General features: G+C 36.4%; 1 protein-coding gene across 1 annotated transcript; it reads left to right on the forward strand.

Moving 5' to 3' along the window:
- Positions 1-1,960: 1,960 nt before the first annotated feature.
- On the forward strand, positions 1,961-20,006 carry LOC109059037 (proteasome adapter and scaffold protein ECM29-like). The gene is given in 49 exon segments (XM_042715966.1): positions 1,961-2,019; positions 2,810-2,940; positions 3,753-3,877; positions 3,997-4,116; positions 4,940-5,090; positions 5,181-5,351; positions 5,509-5,648; positions 5,733-5,811; positions 5,893-6,012; positions 6,150-6,235; positions 6,329-6,406; positions 6,511-6,558; positions 6,677-6,743; positions 6,841-6,963; positions 7,166-7,279; positions 7,370-7,483; positions 8,262-8,342; positions 8,445-8,664; positions 8,849-8,940; positions 9,522-9,656; positions 9,775-9,916; positions 10,078-10,250; positions 10,426-10,506; positions 11,528-11,672; positions 12,330-12,475; positions 12,570-12,624; positions 12,738-12,852; positions 13,075-13,143; positions 13,298-13,415; positions 13,521-13,688; positions 13,795-13,874; positions 13,961-14,066; positions 14,171-14,218; positions 14,309-14,430; positions 14,521-14,671; positions 15,520-15,585; positions 15,744-15,833; positions 15,912-15,978; positions 16,065-16,159; positions 16,243-16,309; positions 16,532-16,723; positions 17,669-17,859; positions 17,861-17,882; positions 18,074-18,116; positions 19,021-19,054; positions 19,056-19,206; positions 19,355-19,501; positions 19,576-19,681; positions 19,901-20,006. Coding segments are annotated over 49 exon segments (5,313 nt in total). The 5' UTR covers positions 1,961-1,997.
- The last annotated feature ends 5,206 nt before the right edge of the window (positions 20,007-25,212 follow it).

Here is a 25,212-nt window from a genome sequence, read left to right on the forward strand (position 1 = left end):
AGGCGACTCATAAAAATGATTTTGTGTTTAATTTGTTTATATATTTTGTATAATTATATTGCATAATAAATGTAGGTCCTTTGTCAAATGTGTTTATCTTCATAATTTAGACAACTGTTTTATTTTTCTTTGTACCATTTTTCATAGTATGAAGTTAATCTGCTTTTTTAAATAGTAATGAAATTAATTTCAACAAGAGAGTGATGATGGATTTTTACATTATTATCTGTTGTTTTTTTTATTGTTTCTTTATATAAATGTTAATGCTTTGGCAACATTTTGTTAAACAGTCATACTAATAAAGCTTAATAGAACTGAAAAAATTGAGAGAGAGGAGAGACCTGCTGGACAAAACTACTACCAGAACTGGGCCCTGGCAGTAAACCCTCAAAAAGACCCAACATTATGGTTCCTTTCAGAAAAAGCCTAGATGTCACAGATACCAGTTCAGTCAGCACCACCTTTAGAACACATGATGCAGTACACTTACCTCGACCTGATCATCACTGCATCGGGGAGTTTCAGTTTGGGCAGTGAATGCTCTCAAAGATAAAGCTCGAAGAGCTCTATACGCAATCAAGAAAGAATTCCAAAATATTGAAAATACTGCTACTAATTGGTGTAAAATCTTTGATAGTGTGATTCAGCCCATAGCGCTGTATGGAAGTGAGGTTTGCGGTCCACTCAGTGATCAGAGCTACACTAGATGGGACAGCCATCCAACAGAAGCCCTACCACACAGAATTCTGCAAAATGATTCTAAACTACAAAGAAAAACACCCAATAACACATGTAGGGCAGAATTAGGCCAATTCCCATTAATTATCAATATGCATAAAAGATCTCTCAAATTTGGGGATGCATCTTAAATCAAGTCCCACAGAATCGCTACATTTTAAAGTGCCTACAAACCCAAGAACTGAACTCGAAAAGAGTCCACTCAGTCAGCTAGTTCTGAGACTTACTAACCTGACTGACTCTACTAACACTGTCCAGTCTCAAACCAGCACCTCTTCTCACCCAAACATTAAAATAAATCAAATTATCAAGCAATCTAAAAATACCTAACTGGAACATTGGGATCAAGAAACAAAAACACAAAGTAATTACAATTCTATCGAACTCTAAAAACCTAATTTATGAATTGGAAGATTATCTCCAGAGTGTCAGAGACACAAAGCAGAGACGGATCCTGACCAAGCAAATGGTGTGTGTTCACTGTCAGACAGGAGAGATTGAGACAGAGATGCACTTCCTCCTTCACTGTCATAAATACATATCCATAAGAAACCTCTACTTCAACAAATTCAACAACCTAATAAAGAACTTTACAGCCATTAGTGAAACAGAACAAATAAAAATAATATTAGGAGAGGGACAGACAGCAGCACTTGCTGCGAGATACATGTGGATGTGCAACAGCCTGAGAGACAGCAGGTGAATGTGTGTGTTGTGTCTGAGCTCAGTGTGTTACCCTACTGTCCACCACAGTGATCCTTAGTATGTATGTGTGTTTTTTTATATAGGTTAAAGACTGTGGTATCACATGTTCACACGTTACAATTTGCAACAGTTTAATACTTCTAAGGTGTTATAATATTCCATTCTATTACTGTGATGTTCATTTAATTATTGTTAGTGTTATTATATTATTATTTTTTATCTTTTTGTACTAAGGAGAGAAGACAGGACTAAGCTTTGGCAATATTGTATCATTTTACAGTCATGCCAATAAACGGAGAGTGGAGGGAGAGAGAGAGAGAGAGGAGAGAGAGGGAAAGGAGAGTGGAGGGAGAGAGAGAGAGAGAGGAGAGAGAGGGAAAGAGAGAGAGAGGGAGAATACGACTTTGGAGAGGAGAAGGAGGACGAGAGATTTGGAGCTGAGAGGGAGAGAGAGAGAGAGAGAGGAGAGAGAGAGGAGAGAGAGGGAGAGAGAGAGGCAGAGAGATGTTGTTCTCTATAGGAGGGGCAGTGCTGCTGGTGACTTCAGTTCAAACATGGCTGCACAGGACGAGCTCAGTAAGTTTTAACTCATTCTACATGCGTTATTTCTTCATTACTGCATACTTGTTTTCAATACCCTCTTCATTATTTGTCACTCTTATGAAGACTGAGTTCACCGTGCTGTCTGTCTGTCTGTCTATCTGTAGTTACATAAATAAATATTTGTAAAGTGAATATCAGTTTGGCAGCTAAGTTAGCCGGCTAGTATTCTTACAGAGGCCCAATGCTCAGTCATGCTCCAAAATGAAAGTACCTCTTATATGGTTTTCCAACCAATATAGAGGACACTAGAACCTCTTTTTACCGTGAAAATAGCGGTATCTAAATGTCATAGAGGTCCTGGTCTGGTTGTCATTTATTGTCATCGTGAGAAATAAGTATGTAGTAGATAATAACCGTTAACGTCGGTTAGCAGTGAGGCTATTCAGATCACAGGCTAACCAACTAACCTTAGCGATCATAGCTTTTAAATTTACCGTGTATCTGTATTTTCAGTAATTCTTATCTTCTGTTGTTCATCGCAAGCTTGTTACATATTTTTTTTTTATTGTAAATTGATTTATAGAGAGCCGGTGAAATGCACTTATGCTAGGGACATAGATGCATTGCAGTAATTCTCTGTGTCAATTTAATACATCGATTTAACTAAAATATAAGCTTCTTATAATTAACCTCTGATCATATAGGAAGTATATGAGATTTTTTCCATTCAAATCAATCTGAAAATAGATAATTAAGCCCTGCGTATTTTTGAACCCTGTATCTGCAACTTACGTTGCTGCTTTCTCTTTGTTTTCCATTGTAGACCAGTTGGAGCGTGTGTTTTTGCGCTTGGGTCATGCAGAAACAGATGAGCAGTTGCAGGATATTATATCCAAATTCCTGCCTCCTGTCCTCCTCAAACTATCCAGTGTGCAAGAGGGGGTTCGCAAGAAAGTAAGTGTGTGAGAAAAATTAAACTGTTCATAGCAAAGAATAAATTTTTAATTTTGTGAAAAAAAAGTACATATAAAGTAATTTTCTTGCATTTCTGACACTTCTAATTCTAATCTTCTTTGAAGCAGCATTTGTAGCTTCTGAAGAGCAGATCTAAATTGATTTTTTTTAATATTTAAATAAGAAAAAAAACTTACACATCACCCTGTTCAAAAAGTCTTTATGCATTGTGTTTTCCTTCTTGAATATAAGTGAATGTTTTCAGTCTTTGTAGTAGTTGCATATAAGTATATCTGTTGCCATCAGTGTGAAAAGATGGATCTTAAAATCATGCATTCACATGTTGTAAATGGTTCAAATTTAGATGTAGCCCTGCCCCTTTTGAGTGCTGCACTTGTTGTTTTCTGTATTCCAGTTTGTATTTCCACAGCCTGAAGGTTTGGTCGTACAAATTTATGAATGAACTGCTTATTTAAAAATCTTCCACAGTTTATTGACATTTGTTATGACATCTGTTTCGAACATTACAATACACATGATAACTTTCGTTAACTCTATAATAAGTAAATCCACTTCACAAGCTAATTACTCTTCAGCGTTGATGCTATAGCTAAATACTAAAACCAATGTAATGATAATAGAATAAATAAATGCTTTTTTATGTGTTTATGTGAGAGATGCAAGTTCAAAACTCTACATTATTAATGTCATTTCTCTAAGGGATGCATAGTAGGACCCAAAAGTAGGACCCATGAGAATAATTTCAAAGAATATCTATTAAAGAACTGGATTTTTTTTATTGCCCTCTCCAGGTTATGGAGTTGCTGGTACACCTAAACAAAAGGATAAAGAGTCGACCCAAGATTCAGCTTCCTGTAGAGACACTGTTGGTTCAGTATCAGGACCCTGCTGCTGCATCTTTTGTCACGGTATGATCGTATCCACCACTGCCAATACTTAATGCTATTAACCTTGAAATGTCACCATTTCATGCTGAATATATTCTCATATTATGAAGTAAGAACTTCATGGTCATGACTACGTTTGTGCTTGCAGAAACTTCACTATCATCTACATAAAAATGGGCTATCCTAGGTTGGAGGTATCCAAACAGTGTGAGCTTGCACCTACTCTACTCACAGCAATGGAGGGCAAGCCTCAGCCCCAACAGGACAGGTTAGTTTCAGCTTCATTTGAAATGAAACAATGTTGTTTTCATTATTAAGGCAAAATGTAGCTGGTAATAAACACATTTATACTATATGATAAAATATTGTCTAATGAAATGTATTTATTACTAAATATATAAACAACTGTTTAAAAGTTTGGGGTCGGTAAGAATTTTTTATATTTTTGAAAGAAGTTTCTTATGCTCACCAAGGCTGCATTTATTTGATTTAAAAACACAGTAAAAATAGTATTATTGTGAAATACTATTATAATTTAAAACAAGTATTTTCTATTTCCATTGATATTTAATTGATTCCTGTGATGACAAAGCTGAATATCAGCATTACTCCAGTCTTCAGTCACATGATCCTTCAGAATATATACAGATTTGGTGATGTAGTGAAAAATCATGATTTTCATTTTCATTTCATTTTTCAAATAGATCAAAAGGACAGCATTTATTTTATTATTATTATCAATGGTGAAAACCGTTGTGCTGCTTAATTTTTTGGAAAACATGATGGATATTTTTATCTATTCTTTGATAAATAGGAAGATCAAAAGAACAGCATTTATTTGAAGTAGAACTTTTGTTTTAATAGAATTCTAGAATTTTGTTTAAAAAAATATAATAAAAGTATTATAAATTTGGTGATGGAGACCTCAAACGTTTGAATGGCAGTGTGTGTGTGTGTATATGTGTATATGTGTACATGTGTAGAGATATAATATATATATTATTATTTATATTATATTATATATATATATATATATCTATATAAATATCTACACATGCATTAAATTTCATGTCTTTGTCTTCTCCCTCTAGTCTGATGCACCTGTTGATCCCTACACTGTATCATATGAAATATCCATCAGAGCCATCTAAAGCTTCCCCATTTGTCCTGACCGAGAGGCCCAAAACTGTACAACTCCTCTTAGAGTTCATGCTTGATGTTCTTCTGATGCCATATGGGTATGTCGGGTGGATATGTACAATAAGTTGTAGTCGGTAATGTTAAAGCTGTTTTCAGAATTCCCATTAACCCTATCTTTCAAATTATATCAAGTTTGTGTTGAACGAGCCTCCAAGTCGTCCGGCTCCTTCATCTCCACAAGGGGGATCTGGAGCAGGAGCTGCATCAGCACAAGGTCTCCCTCAGCCTCCTCCAGGAATGAGCGTTTATGCAGTTAAAAGAGTCATTGGAGAAGCTCAGTGGAGTCCAGAGCAACTGGAGCAGGTGAGGTTGCTAAGAAAATATGTTGGAGCATATTTGTGATTTTTAATAAGAGATGTTTTGCTTTATTTCTGTCCGTTATTCAAAATTGAATGAACTGAGATAACCAGTTTACTCTTTCTGATTCTTCACGGAGTAACCTTCATCATTGTGTTTGCAGTGTAAATTGGGAATTGTGAAGTTCATAGAGGCAGAGCAGGTGCCTGAGGTTGAAACAGTCATTCACTTAGTTGTGGCTTCAAGTGACACCAGACACAGTGTCGCCACGGCGGCTGATCTTGAACTGAAAAGCAAGCAGAGGTGAGGCTTTCTGTAATGTTATGTCAAATTAAATCACGAGGTCTTGATATTGAATCTCACCTCTTGTGTTGTTTCATACTGCAGCATTATTGACTGGAACAATCCACTCATTATCAACAAAATGTATAAAGTTTACCTGGGTGATATTCCAGTCAAAACTAAAGTAAGTATATTCATTACACACAAGGCATTCAACTTTTATATCAAGTAAGGTGTTCTACATAATGTCTGTGTTTTTACCCAGGGTGCCACAGTCAAACAGGAGCTAAAGCATGAGCCGGTCAGCACTAGAGTCAAGATGAAGATTCTGCCTCATCTTCTCCGCTCTAGACTGGCTGCTGAGTACTTTCCTTCTAATATACAGGTTAGAGAGCGAACGTTTGACAGAATGAAATTAATTGCAGCTGAGATGCATGTTGAAAGAGACTAATAGGGGCAGGAAAGTAATATGTCCTAACTTGTTCAAAGGTTGTTTGTTACAGTGATTGTCTGTTTGTTTAGGTTGTCTATGATGGACTTTTTGGAGCAAACACCAACAACAAACTTCTGTCCCTCACTCTGCAGTTTGTACATCATATCTGTATGGTGTAAGTGTCAATGTGTTAAGTGTTAAGTGTTTTTACTATTTTGTGTGCATTTGCATCAGATGAGGTGACAATAATTGTGTGTTTAATCTGAAGGTGCCCTGATACCAACAAACCTTTGGGTTTGATGCTGCTGAATGGACTTACCAAGCTTATCAATGAACATAAAGAGGTATGAACGCATGCTGATCAATTTATGTTTTAGTTGTATCTCAAAATTTGGCTTTTTCAGAAGTATTCGTCAAAATGACCTTAATTTATTATTTTAATAAAAACACCAAAAAACTACTTTTTGCCTACTATTCTGCTGTAAAAAAACTTTCAAGGTAATTTTATAACTTAATAATATATTTCTGTAAATAATATATTTGTTTTATTTTATATAATGTAACTTTAATAGGAATTAAAATGTATTTTTTCCCTTTTTCCTCATTGCCATAATAGTCGAATGCCTCAGCTTTTCACAAAAGACATTGCATTGGTACAGCAGTTTTTTGAGTCCATGTGCAAGGTTTGTTTGATATACATTTTATATAGTAGTAATCCAGTTATTACTATGTGACCTGTTGTAAAAATGTAACCTAGTTTCTTTTTAACAATGGAAACAGGAGGAGGCTGATGTTCGATTGGCCATTCAGGAAGCCTTGTCGATGATGGTGGGAGCATACGTTAATCTTCAGGGGGCACTTCTGAACCTAATGGAAGCACTTGTGGCTGCATATATCACAAAGGTTTGTTATTATTGCAAGCTGCCTTATTATAACCACCTAGAAGGAATAAACAAAAATGTCAACACTAAATATGAACTTACACAAATCACCTTTATGATACAACAAGTTATTAAACCCAATTCTGAGTCTATGAATAAATATAAAATAATAATAATAATAATTTACAGTGTGTAATGTCCTGTTGTGTATGGCTTTGTGTTAGCCGGAGGTACAGGTGCGCCAAGTAGCGATGAAATTTGCCAGCACAGTGTTTGCTCCTGATCATGTAGCCTCTAGATATCTCTTACTGACAACTCAATCAAATCCTCAATTAAGCGTTGTCATGAAAGTTGTACATCATATGGCCTGTGTCAAGGCTTTAAATAGGTATGCAGATTTTATTAACAAAAAATTCAGTCGCGAGGAGGTGTCTGGGGAGGCTCGGCGAGCACTTAGGTCTCTCCCCTCTACGAAGACAGAGAAAGAGGGATCGAGGCCCATGCCGTCATTCCCTGAGATGGTCAGCTACATCCAAGAAAAGGTGTGGTGTTTTGATTTATTAAAGTGATACTCCACCCCAAAATGAAATTTTTTTGTCATTAATCACTTACCCCCATGTCGTTCCAAACCCGTAAAAGCTCAGTTCGTCTTCGGAACACAATTTAAGATATTTTGGATGAAAATATCATGAAAATACAATGATATCTCTCCATATCATCGTATGCTGCGTATGCTCTTCTGTTCAAAGGAATTGTTGAATAAAGTCGTGATCTTTGTTTTCTTTACTTACAAAAAGTGTTCCTGTCACTTCATATAACCCAGATTGCATGTCTGATGGCAGATTAAGTATTCTGACGAGGAATTCAAACCTTTTCTGGACCTTGACACTGTTATTTACTTGGCAGTCTATGGGACAGTCTCAAGCCTCCCGGTTTTCATTCAAAATATCTTAAACTGTGTTCTGAAGACGAACAGAGTTTTTACGGGTTTGGGACGACATGGGGGTAAGTGATTAATGACACAATTTTCATTTTGGGGTGGAGTATCCCTTTAATGACTGAGGTATGTCATGACCCCAAATGAGTCTCCAGGTCTGTTCTGATGCTAAATGCAAATAATAAAATGCAAGTAACTATATAATCATGCATCGTTAAGCACCCCAGTTATGACCCAGTCTACAAATAAATATGGGTTTGTTTGCATTAATGTGTTTCTTGCTGATCCCAGTGTGTTTTGTGTAGCGATTTATTGGCAAACCAGGTGAGAACTACCCGCTTGTGTAATAATAGAGGCTGACCCTTTGTTATTTTGTGTCGTAGGCTGCACAGAGATTGAAGACTCCTGCGAAATATATTGTTGGAGCTTCCACGTTGCCTTTTAATCCTGCCACATTTGGAGAGGTAGACTGACAAGTCTTTAGATTTAAGAATTCTTTCAATATTGTATTTAATACACATACAGCATGTATTTTCAATTGAACATATGCTCTTTTGTTTCCACAGATAGTTCTTTATCTGAGAATGTGTTTAGCTTATAGTGCTGGTGTCACATCCACATCTCAGAGCCTGATGGACATGCAAGATGATGCTCCTCTTATTGGACGCTATGTTCAGTCGTTATTGTCCAGTGAAGCTTCTTCTTCCTCAGCCACTAAAGGAGGGGAGGCCAGTCCAGTTCATGTATACATGAACTTACTGCAACAGCTGCTGTCAGCTGTAGGAGGTGAAGAGTTTACAGATTATGTTTTCTAATATGGTTGGGCAGTAAGATTACCTACATTTGGGGTATACTTCATATATGTAATCTATTTAATATGTAGAACCTAATCTACAGGAAATGGATGAAGTGGATTATCTTAAATTTATTTTGTTGTGATCTGATGATGTGGCCTTATTCATTAATTCAGGTATCCCAGTGATGTACTGTCTCTTGGAAGTGGTCTCTGTGTGCCCAGAGAAACTTACCCCCAACTTTGTAGACAAAATCGACTGGATTAAAGTAATTATTATATTTCTGTTACTGTCAGTAAGATATTTGGTTACACTTTATTTTAAGGTGTCGTTACAGTTTAATTATACCTTTAAGAACTGCGTAATAGTAATTAACTATATGTACTTACTATATGGAGGATTAGGGTTTGGCTTAGGGTTACTTGCATGTAAATATGCATAGTTTATTGTTATTATAATAGTAGGTGCATGTAACTTGTAACAAGGACACCTTAAAATAAAGTGTTACCAGATTTTTTTATTTTTTTTTAGAATTAATTACTTTTATTCAGCAAGAATGCATTAAATTGATGAGAAGTGACTGTGAAATATTCAGCATGTTACAAAAATGTTTGATTTCAGATAAATGTTTTTTTTGAACAATGTTCTTTCAAGAGAAGTTTGAGCTCAAATCAGCACATTTAGAATAATTTCTGAAGGATCACATGATACTGAAGACTGCTGCTAATAAATCTTACCGACCCCTGACTTTTAACAGTGTATTTTATATTATATCCTCTGGAATGGAGACTTTAAGTGTTTCTGACTATAAAAAAGTATTTTTGTTAATTAATTATGTTTGCTTTGCAGGGTCTCATGAATACTAATAAAGAAGACATGCGTGAACTGGCAGCACAACTGTATGCTGTAGTTGTCTCTACTATGTCTGGAAATGAACTTAGAACTGCTGTACAAAACCTGATTAAGACAACAAAAGACACACATGTATGTATAAAATAATGTAATATGTTTTTTTTCTAATTTAGAAATGTATCACATTTTTAGAAATGTATTCGTTTTTTTGTATTAATTAATGTATGTATTTATTTGTTTTTAAATTTAGAGTCCTGAGACTCAGCATGGTGCCATCTTGGCTCTGGGCTACATGGTGGGCAGATACATGAATAAGAGGCGGAGCCTAATGCCTACTGAGCCCACGCCCAAAGAAAATGATGAACTAATTGCTGTGGCCACAAAAACCATCGGTATGTGCCTTTTCACGTAGTGTGTTCACACTTGACACTTCTGATATCGGGATGCTCTTGATTAACGACAAGAACTTTTGTTTCATTAGTTAACTATTGCTGCAAGAAAAACAATATATTTACCTAATTAAACAAATGGCTGCCAATGTGTTTGTCTGCAGGTTTGTTTTTGGATAGTGAATCTCCTCTGTTGACTGTTGCTGCTGTGACCGCACTGGGAGAGATTGGGCGTAACAGCGTGTTGCTGATACCAGCGGATGGAAATGGCTTCACTAAACTCAGTCTAGTGGATAATCTGCTTGCCAGAATCCCATCTGGAAAAGAGACTGGCAAGGTAAAAAAATAAAATAAATTCACACTCAGAGAGAATGATTATAATTGTATTATTGCTATTCGCATTCTTCATCCAAATAAACGCTTCTGCATAAATCAGTTTTAAAACTGTTTCCACAATGAAATGAAGGCTATTTTGTTTTATGGTACTGATCATCTGCTGTTTGTGTTGTCAGATGAAAGAACGGGCCATCCAGACTCTTGGGTTCCTGCCAGTGGGAGATGGTGAATTCCCACACCAGAAGAAAATCCTGCAGGACCACAATTATTCATAAAATAAAAAAATGTGCTGATTAATTAATCAAATTAATCTGCTTGCCACTTAATTAATCGCATATCAATTCTGGCTGCGATTTAGCCCACAAAAGATCATGTAAATTCATTATTTTGTGAAAAGAGAAATCATTGAATAGACATTACAAAAAAGTAGCTTTAGAAAAAATATTTTGATTCAACATAGAAATTCTTTTATATTGAAATATAAAATGATTATTTATTTTTTAATTTTTTTATTACAAAAACTTAATGAGTTTTATAATAAAAACTTAGTCTTAATGAGTAAGTTGTTCAGTCATTCATTCAACCGATTCATCCAAGCAGCTGATTGATTTACAAATGAAGCATGTTACTGTCTTTATGAATGAGTCACTAAATAATTGGCTCACTCAATTCATTCAAAATGTGGATTCATTCAGTAAAAAACATAGTTCTGTGTTGCTCTGAGATGCACACCATTTCTGCTGTGGCTTTGTTTGGAACTATTTACATTACATTGGCAAATTTAAGCAAAAACAGCCAATACTGACAATATTGTGTCTAAAATGTAACAATATTAACAGCTTGTTTAGTGAACTGTTGTGTAAAATCATATCACGTTTGAGATCATGCTGATATTCAGGGGGGAAAACCGCAAACTTGCTCGTGTGATATTGCTAAACTACAGTATATCATATGATATAAATATAAGACAAAATCCCATACAAGGCCATATCTTGAATTGTAGGGGCATATAACTGGATTCGTATAGACTACATCACTTAATCAGTTGTCATCCCGCATCATTTTGTCATCAACCGCATGCAAAGATGCATGTCTGGGCATGTCTGGGCAGTTAAATGCATGAATAACTTTTAACACTTTTTTTTTTTTAATTATTCATACTTAATTAACACTTCAAATTGACAGTCCTACTTTTGTCAGCATAGTTCAGTGAATTCATATCAAATAAGTAACATGAAAAAACATTTGGCCATTTCTTCACATTTCTTACTGTAATATGCTTGTGTTGGGTTTCTTTAGGCCAAGCAGGTGGAGCTACAGTTTACTGTGGGAGAGGCTTTAACTAATGCTGCTATAGGAAGCTGCTCTGGAGCTGCTCGAGATGTGTGGACATGCACAGAAGACCAGTACTGCCCTCCTGACAGTAAGTATGTGTGAGAGATATAAAGAGGGAACTGTGTGCTCAGATGGGGCTTGAATCTTTTTCACACTTGTCTTGTGCAAACTTGTCTTTTGATCAAGTAAAACTGTTTGCCTGACTGAAAATATAAAAAGATTTGGGGCAACATTGGACAAGGCATCAGGAATATAAAGTAACTACACTTTTGGTTTTGGACTCCTTTCCATGTAGATTATTTACTGTTTGGATATAAATGTGATTTCTCTCCTCATGTAAATTATACATTGGCACAACCAAAATAAAAATTATAAAATTTCATTGGCTTACCACAAAGCCAAAAAATTAAAAACTCAATCTTTTATGACAAAACCAACAAAGTAAATAACAAAACTGAAATCACTAGAATTAACAAAACTGAAATAATGCCAGAGTGAAAGCACTGTGTGAGCCTGCTAGCCTGAAGGATGCTTTTAGTTAATTATACTAAAGAATTTAAAATATTCTTTATTATTTGAAAACTTTGTACTTGGACCGTGTTACACTCTCTCTCTCTCTCTCTCTCTCTCTCTATATATCTATCTATCTATCTATATATATATATATATATATATATATATATATATATATAAATTATATGATGTGCTGTTTCATTTTTATCTTCTTATTTTTATTTTTTTTCAGATGTGAAGAATAATGATATAGTGCCCTGGGTGTTGAGCTCTGTCTTGTCAAAATATATACCAAGTCCAAACCCTCATGTTCGGCAGGCTGCATGCATATGGCTCCTGTCTCTAGTCAAGAAACTCAGCCATCACAAAGAAATACAGGTAAATACATGCACAAATGCACTCCCAGTCTCATTTACACACACAAAGAAACATTGACATGACAAAGTATATGTTCTCTCTTTGTCTGTGATAGTCTCATCTGAAGGAGATACAGACAGCCTTTATTTCTGTCTTGTCTGATCCAGATGGTGAGTCCCATACTGCTCCTTTATGATACTGCTCTTTTAAAGGTCACATTTTGACAGTATATTAAGTCGGGGAGCTCATGGGCAGGTTTGATGATGATGATCTGTGTGTGTAGAACTCAGCCAAGATGTGGCGTCTAAAGGACTCGGGCTGGTTTATGAGCTCGGAGGAGAACAGGATCAACAGGAATTGGTATCAACCCTTGTGGAAACACTGATGACTGGTAAAAGGTATTAAAAAACAGCTTATTTCTGGTTCCTTTCATTATTATTAACTTTTTTTTGTTATGGGTTGTGGTAAATTGCCTGACTAAGACTTCCCAAGCCCCAGAACATAGAGCAGTTACTCTATATAGACTACTAATTAGATTCAGCTCAGTATCTGAACTTTTATTTTTCAGTAAGTTACATAACAGAATATCGTGTGATATCTGTGAGATTTTATGTTTTTAGAGCCAAACATGCCGTCTCAGAGGACACTGAAGTCTTCCAGGGGGAGGCACTTGGCAAATCACCTGATGGGTATGTGCTTCTTTTAGTTCACTTATATTTCAGATTGTTTAGAACTATTTTAGGGAGTACGACTTCCCAGATTTGAGAATGAAAATTTTTAATGAGGTTACTAGAGTGGATGTTTTCTTTCATTGTATATTGTTTTGATCTTTTACTTTGGTAGACAAGGACTCTCCACCTACAAGGAGCTCTGTGCATTGGCTAGTGATCTAAACCAACCGGATCTTGTTTACAAGTTCATGAATCTTGCCAATCACCATGCCATGTGGAATTCCAGGAAGGTAAGCTGTATTAACCATAATGTGATTGTATAATGACTTGGTAACTTATGGTTCAGAGCCTTTTTCAATAGCAGGCAATGATCGTTGACTCTTCCTGTGCTGTAGGGAGCAGCATTTGGGTTTAACATTATTGCAGCCAAAGCAGGTGAGCAGCTGGCTCCTTTCCTGCCTCAGCTGGTTCCCCGTCTCTATAGATACCAGTTTGACCCCAACCTGGCCATTAGGCAGGCCATGACTAGCATCTGGGATGCTCTCGTCACAGACAAAACCATGGTAAGATATTATTATTATTATTACTCAGAATAATGAATTACACTGCTTAAAAGATATTAGGGACACTGTATTGTTATTACAGTTAAATTTTATCTGTTTTTGGCAGGTGGAGAAATATTTTAAGGAAATTCTTCAAGATGTAATTTCCAACCTCACTAGTAACATGTGGAGGGTGCGGGAGTCAAGGTAATGTGTCTAGATATGCTTGAAAGAACCTTGATTTCCTCCCGTCTAGATTGGGTTCAAATCATCAGACCTCCTTTTTTTTTCAGCTGCTTGGCTTTGAATGATCTGATACGAGGAAGACAGGCAGATGAAATCATTGACCGCCTGTCAGAAATCTGGGAGACTCTGTTTCGGGTTCTGGATGATATAAAGGTGAGAAATAAAAAGCTGTTGTATGTTTTGCAATGCTTTGTGTGTGCTTTGCTTGTAACCTGCAGCTATTTTTATTTGACTGTCTTATTTGTTTCCTGTTGTAGGAGTCAGTTCGTAAGGCAGCAGATCTGACTCTAAAGACTCTCAGTAAAGTGAGTTGCAGCACTGACTTCTGGATACCCCAATGATTTTCCACTCTTGAGACAGCACCGATAACTGACGAATGTGTGTTTGTCCAATAGGTGTGTGTGCGCATGTGTGAATCAACAGGTGCTTCCTCCACACAGAACACAGTGGCTGTGTTGTTGCCAACTCTACTGGACAAAGGCATTGTCAGCAATGTAACCGAAGTGCGCACTCTCAGGTACGAAAGCATATATTTTACCAGCCACATGCACACAAACCTATTAAATTTTATATTCAAAGTAAAAGTCTGAGTATTGCTTTGTTTTAGTATCCAAACTCTAGTGAAGATCAGTAAGACAGCAGGCAGCCGTCTAAAGCCCCATGCTCCTCGACTCATCCCGGCTCTGCTGGAGGCCCTGAGTGTGCTGGAACCACAGGTGCTCAACTATCTCAGTCTGAGAGCCACAGAGCAGGAGAAGGTGAGGCAGCTCTGTGATCATCTACTCTGATGTGGAGTAAACTAGGTGTAAATTTATTTTATTTGTATGGCGCTTCATACAACAGAGATTCTTTCAAAGCAGCACAGTATAAAACAGGAACGTAACAGAATCAGTGATGCAAACTTCATTAAATAAATAAATATTAGGCTAAATATTAGGAAATAAACAGTACATAAGAAATGTAAACAACAAAATAATAATAATAGTAAATCTTTATCCAAATTTATCCAGACTGATAAATAAATAGACATATTTAAATGTGTATTTAATTTGTTTAAAATGTCAGTTACAAATAATAATAATAAAATAATACATTTAAGATCCCCTGTAGTCAAAAAAAAATGCCTTGAAGACTTGAATGCAGCCAAAGTTTGTGATTCTTAATTCGCACCTGCGAGCAATGCGGGAGAGGTGGGTCTGACTCCGGGCTACTTTTACACTGTTGTTGCAGGTTATTATTCGAGTTAGCGGTTCTAAATTCACGTTAAACCAGAAACCGTGTTTCTGGGACAGCCTTTGGGTAACTACAGTTTTAAGGAGAAAATACTCAGCAATGGTGTTGATTAATGGATTGGCACATGGTTTGTCTAAAAGCAAATTAAAAAACACCACATAGACAAAAAACAACATACATAAAACTTGATTTTCACTACAGGGGGACTTTAAATAAAATATATTTCATTTTATTTTGCTTGGCAAGTGGTGTGAGTTTGAGAGCGTTTGAAAACAGTCGTTATTTTTGTTATTCCTTTTAATGATATTAGCAGAGTAGACTTGTACGTCTTGTACGTAATGAACTTATGTTTTCGCATTTCCTTCTGTGTCAGAGTGCAATGGATGCCGCAAGGTTAAGTGCAGCAAAGTCCTCTCCTATGATGGAAACCATTAATATGGTAAGACACATCATTAAGTCTTTCCATATGTTGCATTAGCTGCATTCCAATGGGTAATTAAATGAACATTTCATTACAAAAACACATTTATATGCATGTTTACAAGTGTTTTGTTTTTTTACTCAAATGTTTATGTGAGCTGCGTTTGTGGTTTTTAGTGTCTGCAACACTTGGATGTGTCTGTGTTAGGAGAGCTTGTTCCAAAACTTTGTGACCTACTAAAGAGTGGAATCGGACTCGGAACCAAGGTACACATCCTGTTCGCTTTTTGGCAGTATTTTCTCCCACATGTACACACAGACTGACAGTTGTATGTGCAATTGTAGGGAGGATGTGCCAGTGTGATTGTGTCATTGACAGTACAGTGCCCTCAAGATCTTACACCATATTCAGGTAAAACATACTGACAGAATAGAGGAGTTAAACTGTTTTGTACATTTGTAAGTCATATATGTGATTGGGCATATTTTGTCCCACAGGTAAACTCATGAGTTCACTCCTAAATGGGATTAATGACCGTAGTAGCGTCGTTCAGAAGTCTTCGTTTGCCTTTGCCATTGGACATCTGGTCAGGGTATGAAAACACCTGAATGCATATTTCAGTTGAATTTAAAGCAACTACAGAGTTACAAAACAATACTCTTGTTTCCCCATCAGACAGCCAAAGACAGCAGTGTTGAGAAGCTCCTGCAGAAACTGAGCACCTGGTACCTGGAAAAAGAGGGTATGAGGACTTTAATGGAATAGTCTACCCAAATATGAATGCGCTCATGAACTTCCAAACCCATATGACTTGACTGTCTTTGGTTGGACACAAAAGATGAAATGAGTTAATGATGACCCCATGTTCATTTATGGGTGAACTGTCATTTAATGAAGAGGGGTTTCTCTTGAAAAATACCTCATGCTATCTAGGTTGTAAGGTGTTTTTTTCTGTCATTTTCAGAGGCACTGTACAAGTCCTCATGTTGTCTGGCGGTTCATGCCATCAGTCACTACAGTCCTGATGTGTTGAAGGCTCATGCTGGAGTGGCTCTTCCGCTGGCGTTTCTGGGCATGCATCAGGAGCCTGAGGAAGAGAAAGGAGAAAGCGCTGAGGCCAACCTGTGGTCTGAGGTCTGGCAGGAACATGTACCTGGTAGGTTACAATACACAACCTTTGAAGGGGAAAAGATAATTTTGCAGATTAATTCATAACCTTTTTGAATGTGCAAAAAAAAAAAAAATCAGTCATTTAACGTGTCTTTTTTTTTTTGGATGTGTAAAGATTTTATTTTATGGTGGGCTGTTTATGCTGTAATTTATGCATGTTGCTAGACTTTACATCAAAAATCATTGTTAATGTTTAATTTTTTTTATATCACCTAGCCCTATTGCTATGTTAGACTTCAACATGCATTAGTTTACATGTATGGATTTTTTTTTTCATATCTAAGCAAAATTGTATTTGATTTTTATTATGCATATATTAGTTACAATGTTGAATCAAACATAATCTACTGAAGACAGTTGGATCTAATTAGAAAAGTCAATACCCAGGCTTTGAAGCACTAGAGGGATATGTGCACTGCTGTTTGAAAGTTTAAAGTTGATAAGATTTGGATCTTTGAAAGAAGTCTCTTATGCTTACCAAAACTCCATTTATTTGATCAAATATACAGTAAAAACAGTAATATTGTGAAATATTACAATTTGAAATAACTTTCCTATTTCAGTATATTTTCAAATGAATTTTCAGCATCATTGCTCCTGTCTGCAGTGTAACATGATCTTTCAGAAATCATTCTAATATGCTAATTTTGGTTTTCAAGAAGCATTTCTACTACTACTACTTATTGTTCTGCATAATATTTTTGAAATACATTTTTTTTTTTTCAGAATTATTTTGAATAGAAAGTTCAAAAGAACTGCATTTGTTGCATGAAACCGAAATCTTTTGTAGCATTATAAATGTCTTTGTCACTTTTGATCAATTTAATGTCTCCTTGTTTAAAAAAATTTAATGACCCCAAAGGTAGTGTACTACATATTATAGTGTGTGTTGAGGCCTAGGATGAGAGAATGAATTATTGTGTATTTTTAGGCAGCTTTGGTGGAATCCGGTTGTACATGACTGAGCTCATAGCCATTACTCAGAGGGCTCTGCAGTCTCAGTCCTGGAAGATGAAGGCTCAGGGTGCCTCTGCCATGGCAACTATTGCTAAGCAACAAACAGGCTCACTGGTGGCACCTCACCTGGGCATGGTTTTGAGTGCACTACTGCAGGGGCTTGCAGGGACGCACCTGGGCAGGGGAAGGTAACATACCTGCTCTTTCTCAAACACATGATCTGTGCTGGGGGAACAGACTTTCTGCACCTGGGCAAGGATTAATAATCCTGTCTGCTCTGGAAGCAGACAAACATGATCTGAGTGGTTTGTTTTAACCTGATTTCTTTCTTTGCTGTATTTTTGTGGCCACTGAAATCTAATGTCTTGTATATCCACAGGAAGAGCTGTTGAAGCTGTTGGATCTGTAGTGTCTAAATGCAGGTTAGACTCTACTATATCTTTCACACACACTTATAGTTGTGCTTGTAGCTTAACAGGATCTGTAAGATGTTTAGCAAAAAAAACAAACATGGAATAGTTGTACTCCTCAAAAATGAAAATTTGCGGAATATTTTCTCAGGCCATTCAAGATGTAGATTTGAGTTTGTTTTCTTCATCAGAAAAGATTTGGAGAAATTTAGCATTACATCCTCTGAAGGAAATAGGTGGCGTCAGCATGAGAGTCCAGACAGCTGATTAAAAACATCACAATCCATATACGACTCCAGTCCCTTACTTATTGTCTTGTAAAGTGAAAACCTGCATGTTTGTAAGAAACAAACCATGATTAAGCTGTTTTAATCTTAAACCATCACATTTAAAGATGTTTTTTTTTTTAATTAATTGTTGCTTAACCAGATGTTAATTCATGGATTGGAATGGTTTGGATTACTTGTGATGTTTATATCAGCTGTTTGGACTCTCATTTTGATAGCGGCACCCATTCATTGCAGAGTATACATTGGCAAGCAAGTACTGCTCAATTTCTCCAAATCTGTTCCTATGTAGAAAAACAACACTCCTCTATACATCTTGAATAACCTGAAGGTGAAGAAAGTTTCAGCCGATTTTCATTTTTGGGTGAACTATTCCTTTAAATACATGGTCATTCTTTAAATGTAGTGCTTAGAAAATAATACTGTAAAGAGGTTTACCTACTTTTGATTCTTAATATTATGTTTAGCCTTTTATAGCGAGTTGTGCAGAGCATGCAGGGTAACCGAAACTCACAAGAAAACAGAAGATCATAAACCTCTTGCTGTTTCTGGGTTAATGAAACCTATGAGTTGAAAACTGTAAATACAGTAAGTTTTCATATATGTGTGATTCTGTCTGTAGTGTGGAGCTTCAGAAAGCCTGCAGCAGGTCAGCCAACGGTGAAGCGAGGTGCTGGATCTGGTGCTGAAGGAGTGTAAGAAAGAGAGTCTGGTTTATAAAAATGGAGCCTTACACAGTGCAGCAGACATCTTGGAGTCGACGCAGGAGGATCGTTTTCAGGAAATCACAGACCTTGTGCTTCCTCCATTAAAAAGGTACAGCTCAAAGTAAATCTGTTTTTAAGCTTTGGCATTTCATCCTAATTGAGTTATAGTGGAACAATATTGCTCAAAGTGTTTTAATCATTTGGGAACCCCACATTTAGTACTTAATTTTAAAAAAAGTTGTTTTTTTTTCTATTTAGAATCAGCCGGCGAGTGCCAGCTCCCCGAGACATGATGATGATGACGACGACGATGATGCTAAAACTCGTGAATTACAAACAGAAGTTCTGTTGTGTGCATTTGAGACACTTGGAAAGGCCTGGCCTAAAACCATTCAGACACAGAGTAAGTCTGTTACAAGTCTTAGACACACACAGGGGTAGAGTGCTGCTGTTTAATGAGTGTGTTTTGTTTTGTAGATCAGTTCCAGAATGAGGTTTGTAGCATAATGTGTGATAGACTGAAGTTGAGCACGTGGAGGGTCCAACTGGGAGTCCTACGTGCCTTGAAGGTCTTCTATCAGAGGTATAGTATACTAAAAACTTTAAGTAAACAAATGCCTTGTTTTTGTGGGTAATAATAGGGTTTTTGAACTTAAAAAATGTTCTTTAAACCCATGTTTGCATTTCTTTGTGAAAAAATAGCAGGTAGAAAAAGAGTAAAGTGCTAAAATAGTTATGAATGCATTAAAAAGATTTTGAATGCCATAATGACTGTATGGTGTTTTTTGTGTGTATGTTTTAGATTGTTGCTGCTGGATAAGGAGCATCAGAATGCTGCTGTTCTGACTGAGATGTTGTCTGAAACCTGCACTGCCCTGGCAACACCAACTAGGTGGAGTTTCTCATGAGGCTTCCAAAAACATTAAAGGCATAGTTCACCCAAAAATGAAAAAATGTAAATTCCCCCTTTAAGACCTAAACATAAGGTGGCATTTTGAAGAATGTTGGTAACCAACCCAGTTTTGGTGACTTCCAAAAAAAAAAAAAAAAAACCTTTCTCACAATTTCTTTTATTTTCCACAGAATTTTAGTTTGGGTTGACCCCTCTTTTTTATCCACCTTTTATTCAGACTTGGCTCATGAGAATCATTCTTTTTCCCCTACAGAAAACAAAAGCTATTCATCAGTAAGAACAGAAGCCTTGGCGGTAGTTGAACTTCTTTTGAAGAGGATTGAAGGTAGCCTTGATTTGCTCTGACATTTAGAAAAATAGCTGATTAACAGAAATAGGTCAAGTTTTATCATGTTGTTTCAAAATGTTTCCAGGTGAAAAACTAAATTATTGCCAGATATTCCGGTGCCAATCCTGTGACTTCTACACTGTCCTGTACTAAAGTCAAATAACCAAAAAAAAAAAAAAAAAGAATACCAAATGCATTAGTTCCTTTTAAAAGTAAAAAATATGTTTGTGCATATCTGCAAACTTAGACCAGTGGAATAGGAAATTTATCGTCTTGGAATTAGCAGTTAAAATCGTTTTGGTGTCTATGAACTGTAAAATGACCATAAAAATGAATGAAATAAAACTTTGTAGTTCAAATAATATAAGTTTTGACAGAAATAATTTATAAAATGGTTTGCAGGTATGAAAATTTGGATAGAAACCTTCTCAACTAAAAAAATTGGTGCTGTTTTATGTTTGTAGAGAGTGATTCAGTGGGAGTGTCTGTTAGAGAAGAAGTCGGCAAACAGCTTCAGCGTTCTTTAGCTACAATGGAGACACACAGCCCGTCCAGACATGAAGGACAAAGCCCAGACGTATTGAGAAGAAAAATACAAGCCCTGCCATGAATTACCTGCCCAAAACACTGTCCTGAGGGTTGATTTGAGAATCTGTTTCTTTAATAATATTCACAGCAAGTCGCATATAGCACATATTTTGGCCATTTGTTGGGTCGTGTACACATCCTACAGCTCGGTGTAGGCCCTAAACCTTTTTTCAATCTGTGAACTCTTTTACTGATGCTTTAACCAACTGGGCAATAGATACACTTGGCTTACAGTGAAGCCTCATTAGTTTTGCTTAGACATTTTCACCCAAAATTGTTTAAAGTCTCAGTACATGTAAGTGCGAGAATACACTCGACTCCTTCCATCTTGGGTTGTGTGTTCAAGATACTGGAAATCATGGAGTTTGTGAAGCAGAAGGCTTTCTGCAGTTATGCACATGATGAAACTGCTTGTTTTAGCAAGAGACTGATCAGGGCCAGAACTCTTATGAACCGTATACACTGAATTAATTCGAGTGGTTTGAGTGACTACTGCAGGTTTCTATGTAAACACCCCTCCAGTTTGTTTCCCCCATCCCATTCAGGATAAAGTAAAGATAATCCTGATTGATGTTTTTGTTTTTGCTTTTAATTCATTCGTGATTTAGAAAAAGGTGGTGTCACAAAGTCAAGCAGAAGGGACAAAGATCTATCATACTGGTTAGGTGGGAACTTTTAATTAAAACGGAATGTTTTTTAAATGAGGGTTGGTGTAAAGGTATCAAGTGGTGTAATAAAGGGAAGTTTGTAACATAAAGGTAATTCAAACCTCAACCTGCCTTTTTCATGTTTGCATGTGTGTAATTATTGGTCATGTGGATAAATGAAATCATTTGTAGAGGCAGGGTATTCAAATCTTACCATCGAGGGACAGTGAACTGCAGAGTTTAGCTCGAACCCTGATCAAACTCACCTACATGTGATTTTTCTAATGATCCTGAAGACTCTGATTAAGCATGACTCAGGTCGTGTTTGGATCAGGGTTTGGAGCTAAACTCTGCAGTGCAACTGGCCTTCGAGGGTAAGATTTGAATAACCATGTTGTAGAGGCACGTTTTTACTGGTTTCATCTCACCCTTTGTGGTTTTGCCCCATTAAATTAATAATACATTTTGTGCAAATTTTTTTTTTTTTGTGTCTTTGTTAGTCTCAAAATGTTGTGAATTTCTTTTTTTGTCACTTTAACCCGTCCCTTTCTTTCAGTTGGACTGCCCGTTGGCATTCAGGGTCCATCTCCATAGATAGCCACATCCACAAAATTATGAAAAGAAAAACTCTGCTACTGTGACTTTAAAAGTTAAAAAAAAAAACAAAACAGTTCTTTCCTTGTTGACAAATTACTTTCCGTGATTTGTGACTACTGGATAAAGCTAAAGAGCTTTCCAGTAAGGATTTGGCCTGAATCAAAATATTTTAGAATTATGCATAAATATTTTTTTAATGGTTAATATATATATATATATATAATATAAATGATATATGCCTGACGATAATGGCAATAAATTAGTATAAAAATATTCTATGACAGTCGTTCCGGTTTAAGTACTATCCAATTTGCCATTTCATGGCAAAAATACATATTTTTATCAAATATTAAAAAATAAGCTTTTGTTCCATCTGTGAATCTTAATTTCAACCTGATCGTTAATAAAACAAACCAATGGAAAGACTACACTTGGCTACAGTGAGCCTCATCTAGTTTTGTTAGACATTTTCACCCACCTTGTTAAAGTCTCAGTACATGTAAGTTTCGAGAATACACTTCGAAAAACTTAACTCTACTCCTTCCATCTTGGGTTGTGTGTTTCAATATACTGAAATCATGGAGTTTTTGGTAAGAGCAGAAGCTTTCTGCAGTTATCACATGAAAACTGCTTGTTTTAGGCAAGAGACTGATCCAGCCAGAACCTCTATAAATGAACCGTTACCACTGAATTAATTCGAGTGGTTTGAGGTGACTATGCAGGTTTCTATGTAACAAACACCCCCTCCAGATTTGTTCCCCCATCCGTCATGAATAAGTAAAGATACGGATTGAGTCACTTTTTGCTTTCATAATTAAAAAAGCCATTCAGTGCTGTTAGGAAAGTTGGTGTCACATAAGTCATGCAGAAGGTCCAAAGATCTAGCATACTGGTAGGTGGGAACTTTAATTAAAAAACGGAATGTTTTTTAATGAGTTTGGTGTAGGTATTAAGTGGGTAATAAAGGAAGTTTTTGTAACATAAAAGGTAATATTTTTCCCCCACAACCTCAAACCTGCCTGCCTTTTCACATGTTTGCATGTGTGATAATTAGTTTCCATGCTGGATACATGAAATCATTGTAGAGCAGGGTTATTCAAATCTTCACCCTCAGTGGCCAGTGCACTGCAGAGTTTTAGCTCGAACACCCCCTCCCTGATCAAAACAACCACCTACCTGTGATTTTTCTAATGATCTTGATGACTCTGATTAGCATGCTCAGGTGTGGTTTTTGGAAAGTGGGGAAAAACAAAAATCAGGTTTGTAGCAAACTCGTGCAGTGGCACTTGCGAATTCGAGGGTAAGATTTGAATAACCCTGTTGTAGAAGCACGTTATACTGGGTCTCATCTCACCCTTTGTGGTTTGTGCCCATTAAATTAATAATACATTTGTGCAAATTTTTGGGGTGTCTTTGTTAGTCAAAATGTTGTGAATTTCTTTTTTTGTCCACTTAAACACTGTCCCTTTCTTTCAGTTGACTGCCAGTTGGCATTCAGGTCCATCTCCATAGATACACATCACAAAATATGAAAAGAAAAATCTTGCTACTGTGACTTTCAAAAAATGTAAAAAAAAAAAAAAAGAAAGGGAGGGGACCTTGTTGACAGAATTACTGTCCAAGAAGGATTATGGAGAGGGGGAGAAGGAATCTAAAGAGCTTTGAGTTAGGAAGTGTGGTGCGAAGAGGCAATCATTTTAAGCATTATGCATAATATTTTTTTGGGATGGTTTTATAGATATATATTCTCTATATTATATATATCTGCCTCAAGCTAATGGCAATAATTAGTTTAAATTATATTACTGGTCTAATGAAATCGTTCAGTCAGTGTATAAAGAAAAAGTAATATCCAATTCATTTATTGCAAAAAACCATATTTTAAATCAAATCTTAAATAAGCATTTTTCAACCTGTTTTCTTAAATATCATTAGGGCAGGATGTCATATCTTGGACATTTTCTGAAACAACTACAATTTTTTTTTTTTTTTGGGGGAATTTTTTTATTTATAAAACCAGCTTTGCAAAGTTTGAAAAACAAAAAGTGTCATCCTATCAACAAATAATACGAAACTACAGTGGCACAGAGGAGAGAAAAAACGACTCGCAGGCTTAAAAATAAAAAGTAGTAGAGCAACTACACTCCATAAAAGTCAATTAATAATGTGAGAAAATCTGTGAATGCAACAGCATTTTAAAATAGGCAATGGAAAAGGCTGATTTACAGCGCAATTCTACATGCATTAGTTGCACAAATCTGATGTGTTCAAAAAGCTTTTAGTAAGCTAACAATTTAAAATCTACCATTTCATTTTCTCAACTGAAAGTAATAAAAAGCTTAATATATCTGACTTCTATCTTTATATTTGTGCAATATAGCAAGTGTGTTTAGCTTGTCCAGTATCTGTTCGCTGGCGTTTGTCCTTGGGCTTTCTCCTGAGTGCGCTGGCCAAACCCTTTCCCTCATGTGTTTGAGCTGTGCGAGTGACTGCGGAGATGCCGTCCACAAATTTGGTCTTGAAGAGCACGTTTGCATTGGTGAACATTCCATCTTTTAGAGACAACCACAACAAACTGCAACAGATACACAAAAAATATTACGTTTCTGCTGTGATCAAAACCTGTTACTGAAACACTGGAAAATTGCCATATAGTCAAAAAAAAATGATGCGCATTACCTGTGAGTGTGTGAAGTGTGTTCTCAGCATCTGTCCGATGTTTTGTGTATGTGAGAGATCAGAGCGGCATCCACTTCATCCAGATGTAAATGGGAGCAGTTTGAACAACAGCATAGCTAAAAATCAGAGAAAGTGCCACCAGAGACCTCAAACACACATAAAGGCATCAGATGGTCAATAGACAGCAAACGTACAGGGAAATATGCAGTAACCCAGTCCACAAGCTTATGCTCTAATGGATCTGTGGCCAAGAAATGTTTGGCTTGGAGAGCCATAACCAAAATGGTTATTGATTTTAGGAAAGAGCGATATGCCCTTTTAGCAAAAAAGTTGGCAAAAGCTGACCTTTTGACCCCCGCTGA

This window comes from Cyprinus carpio, chromosome B1, assembly GCF_018340385.1.
Source record: "Cyprinus carpio isolate SPL01 chromosome B1, ASM1834038v1, whole genome shotgun sequence".
Taxonomy (NCBI): domain Eukaryota; kingdom Metazoa; phylum Chordata; class Actinopteri; order Cypriniformes; family Cyprinidae; genus Cyprinus; species Cyprinus carpio.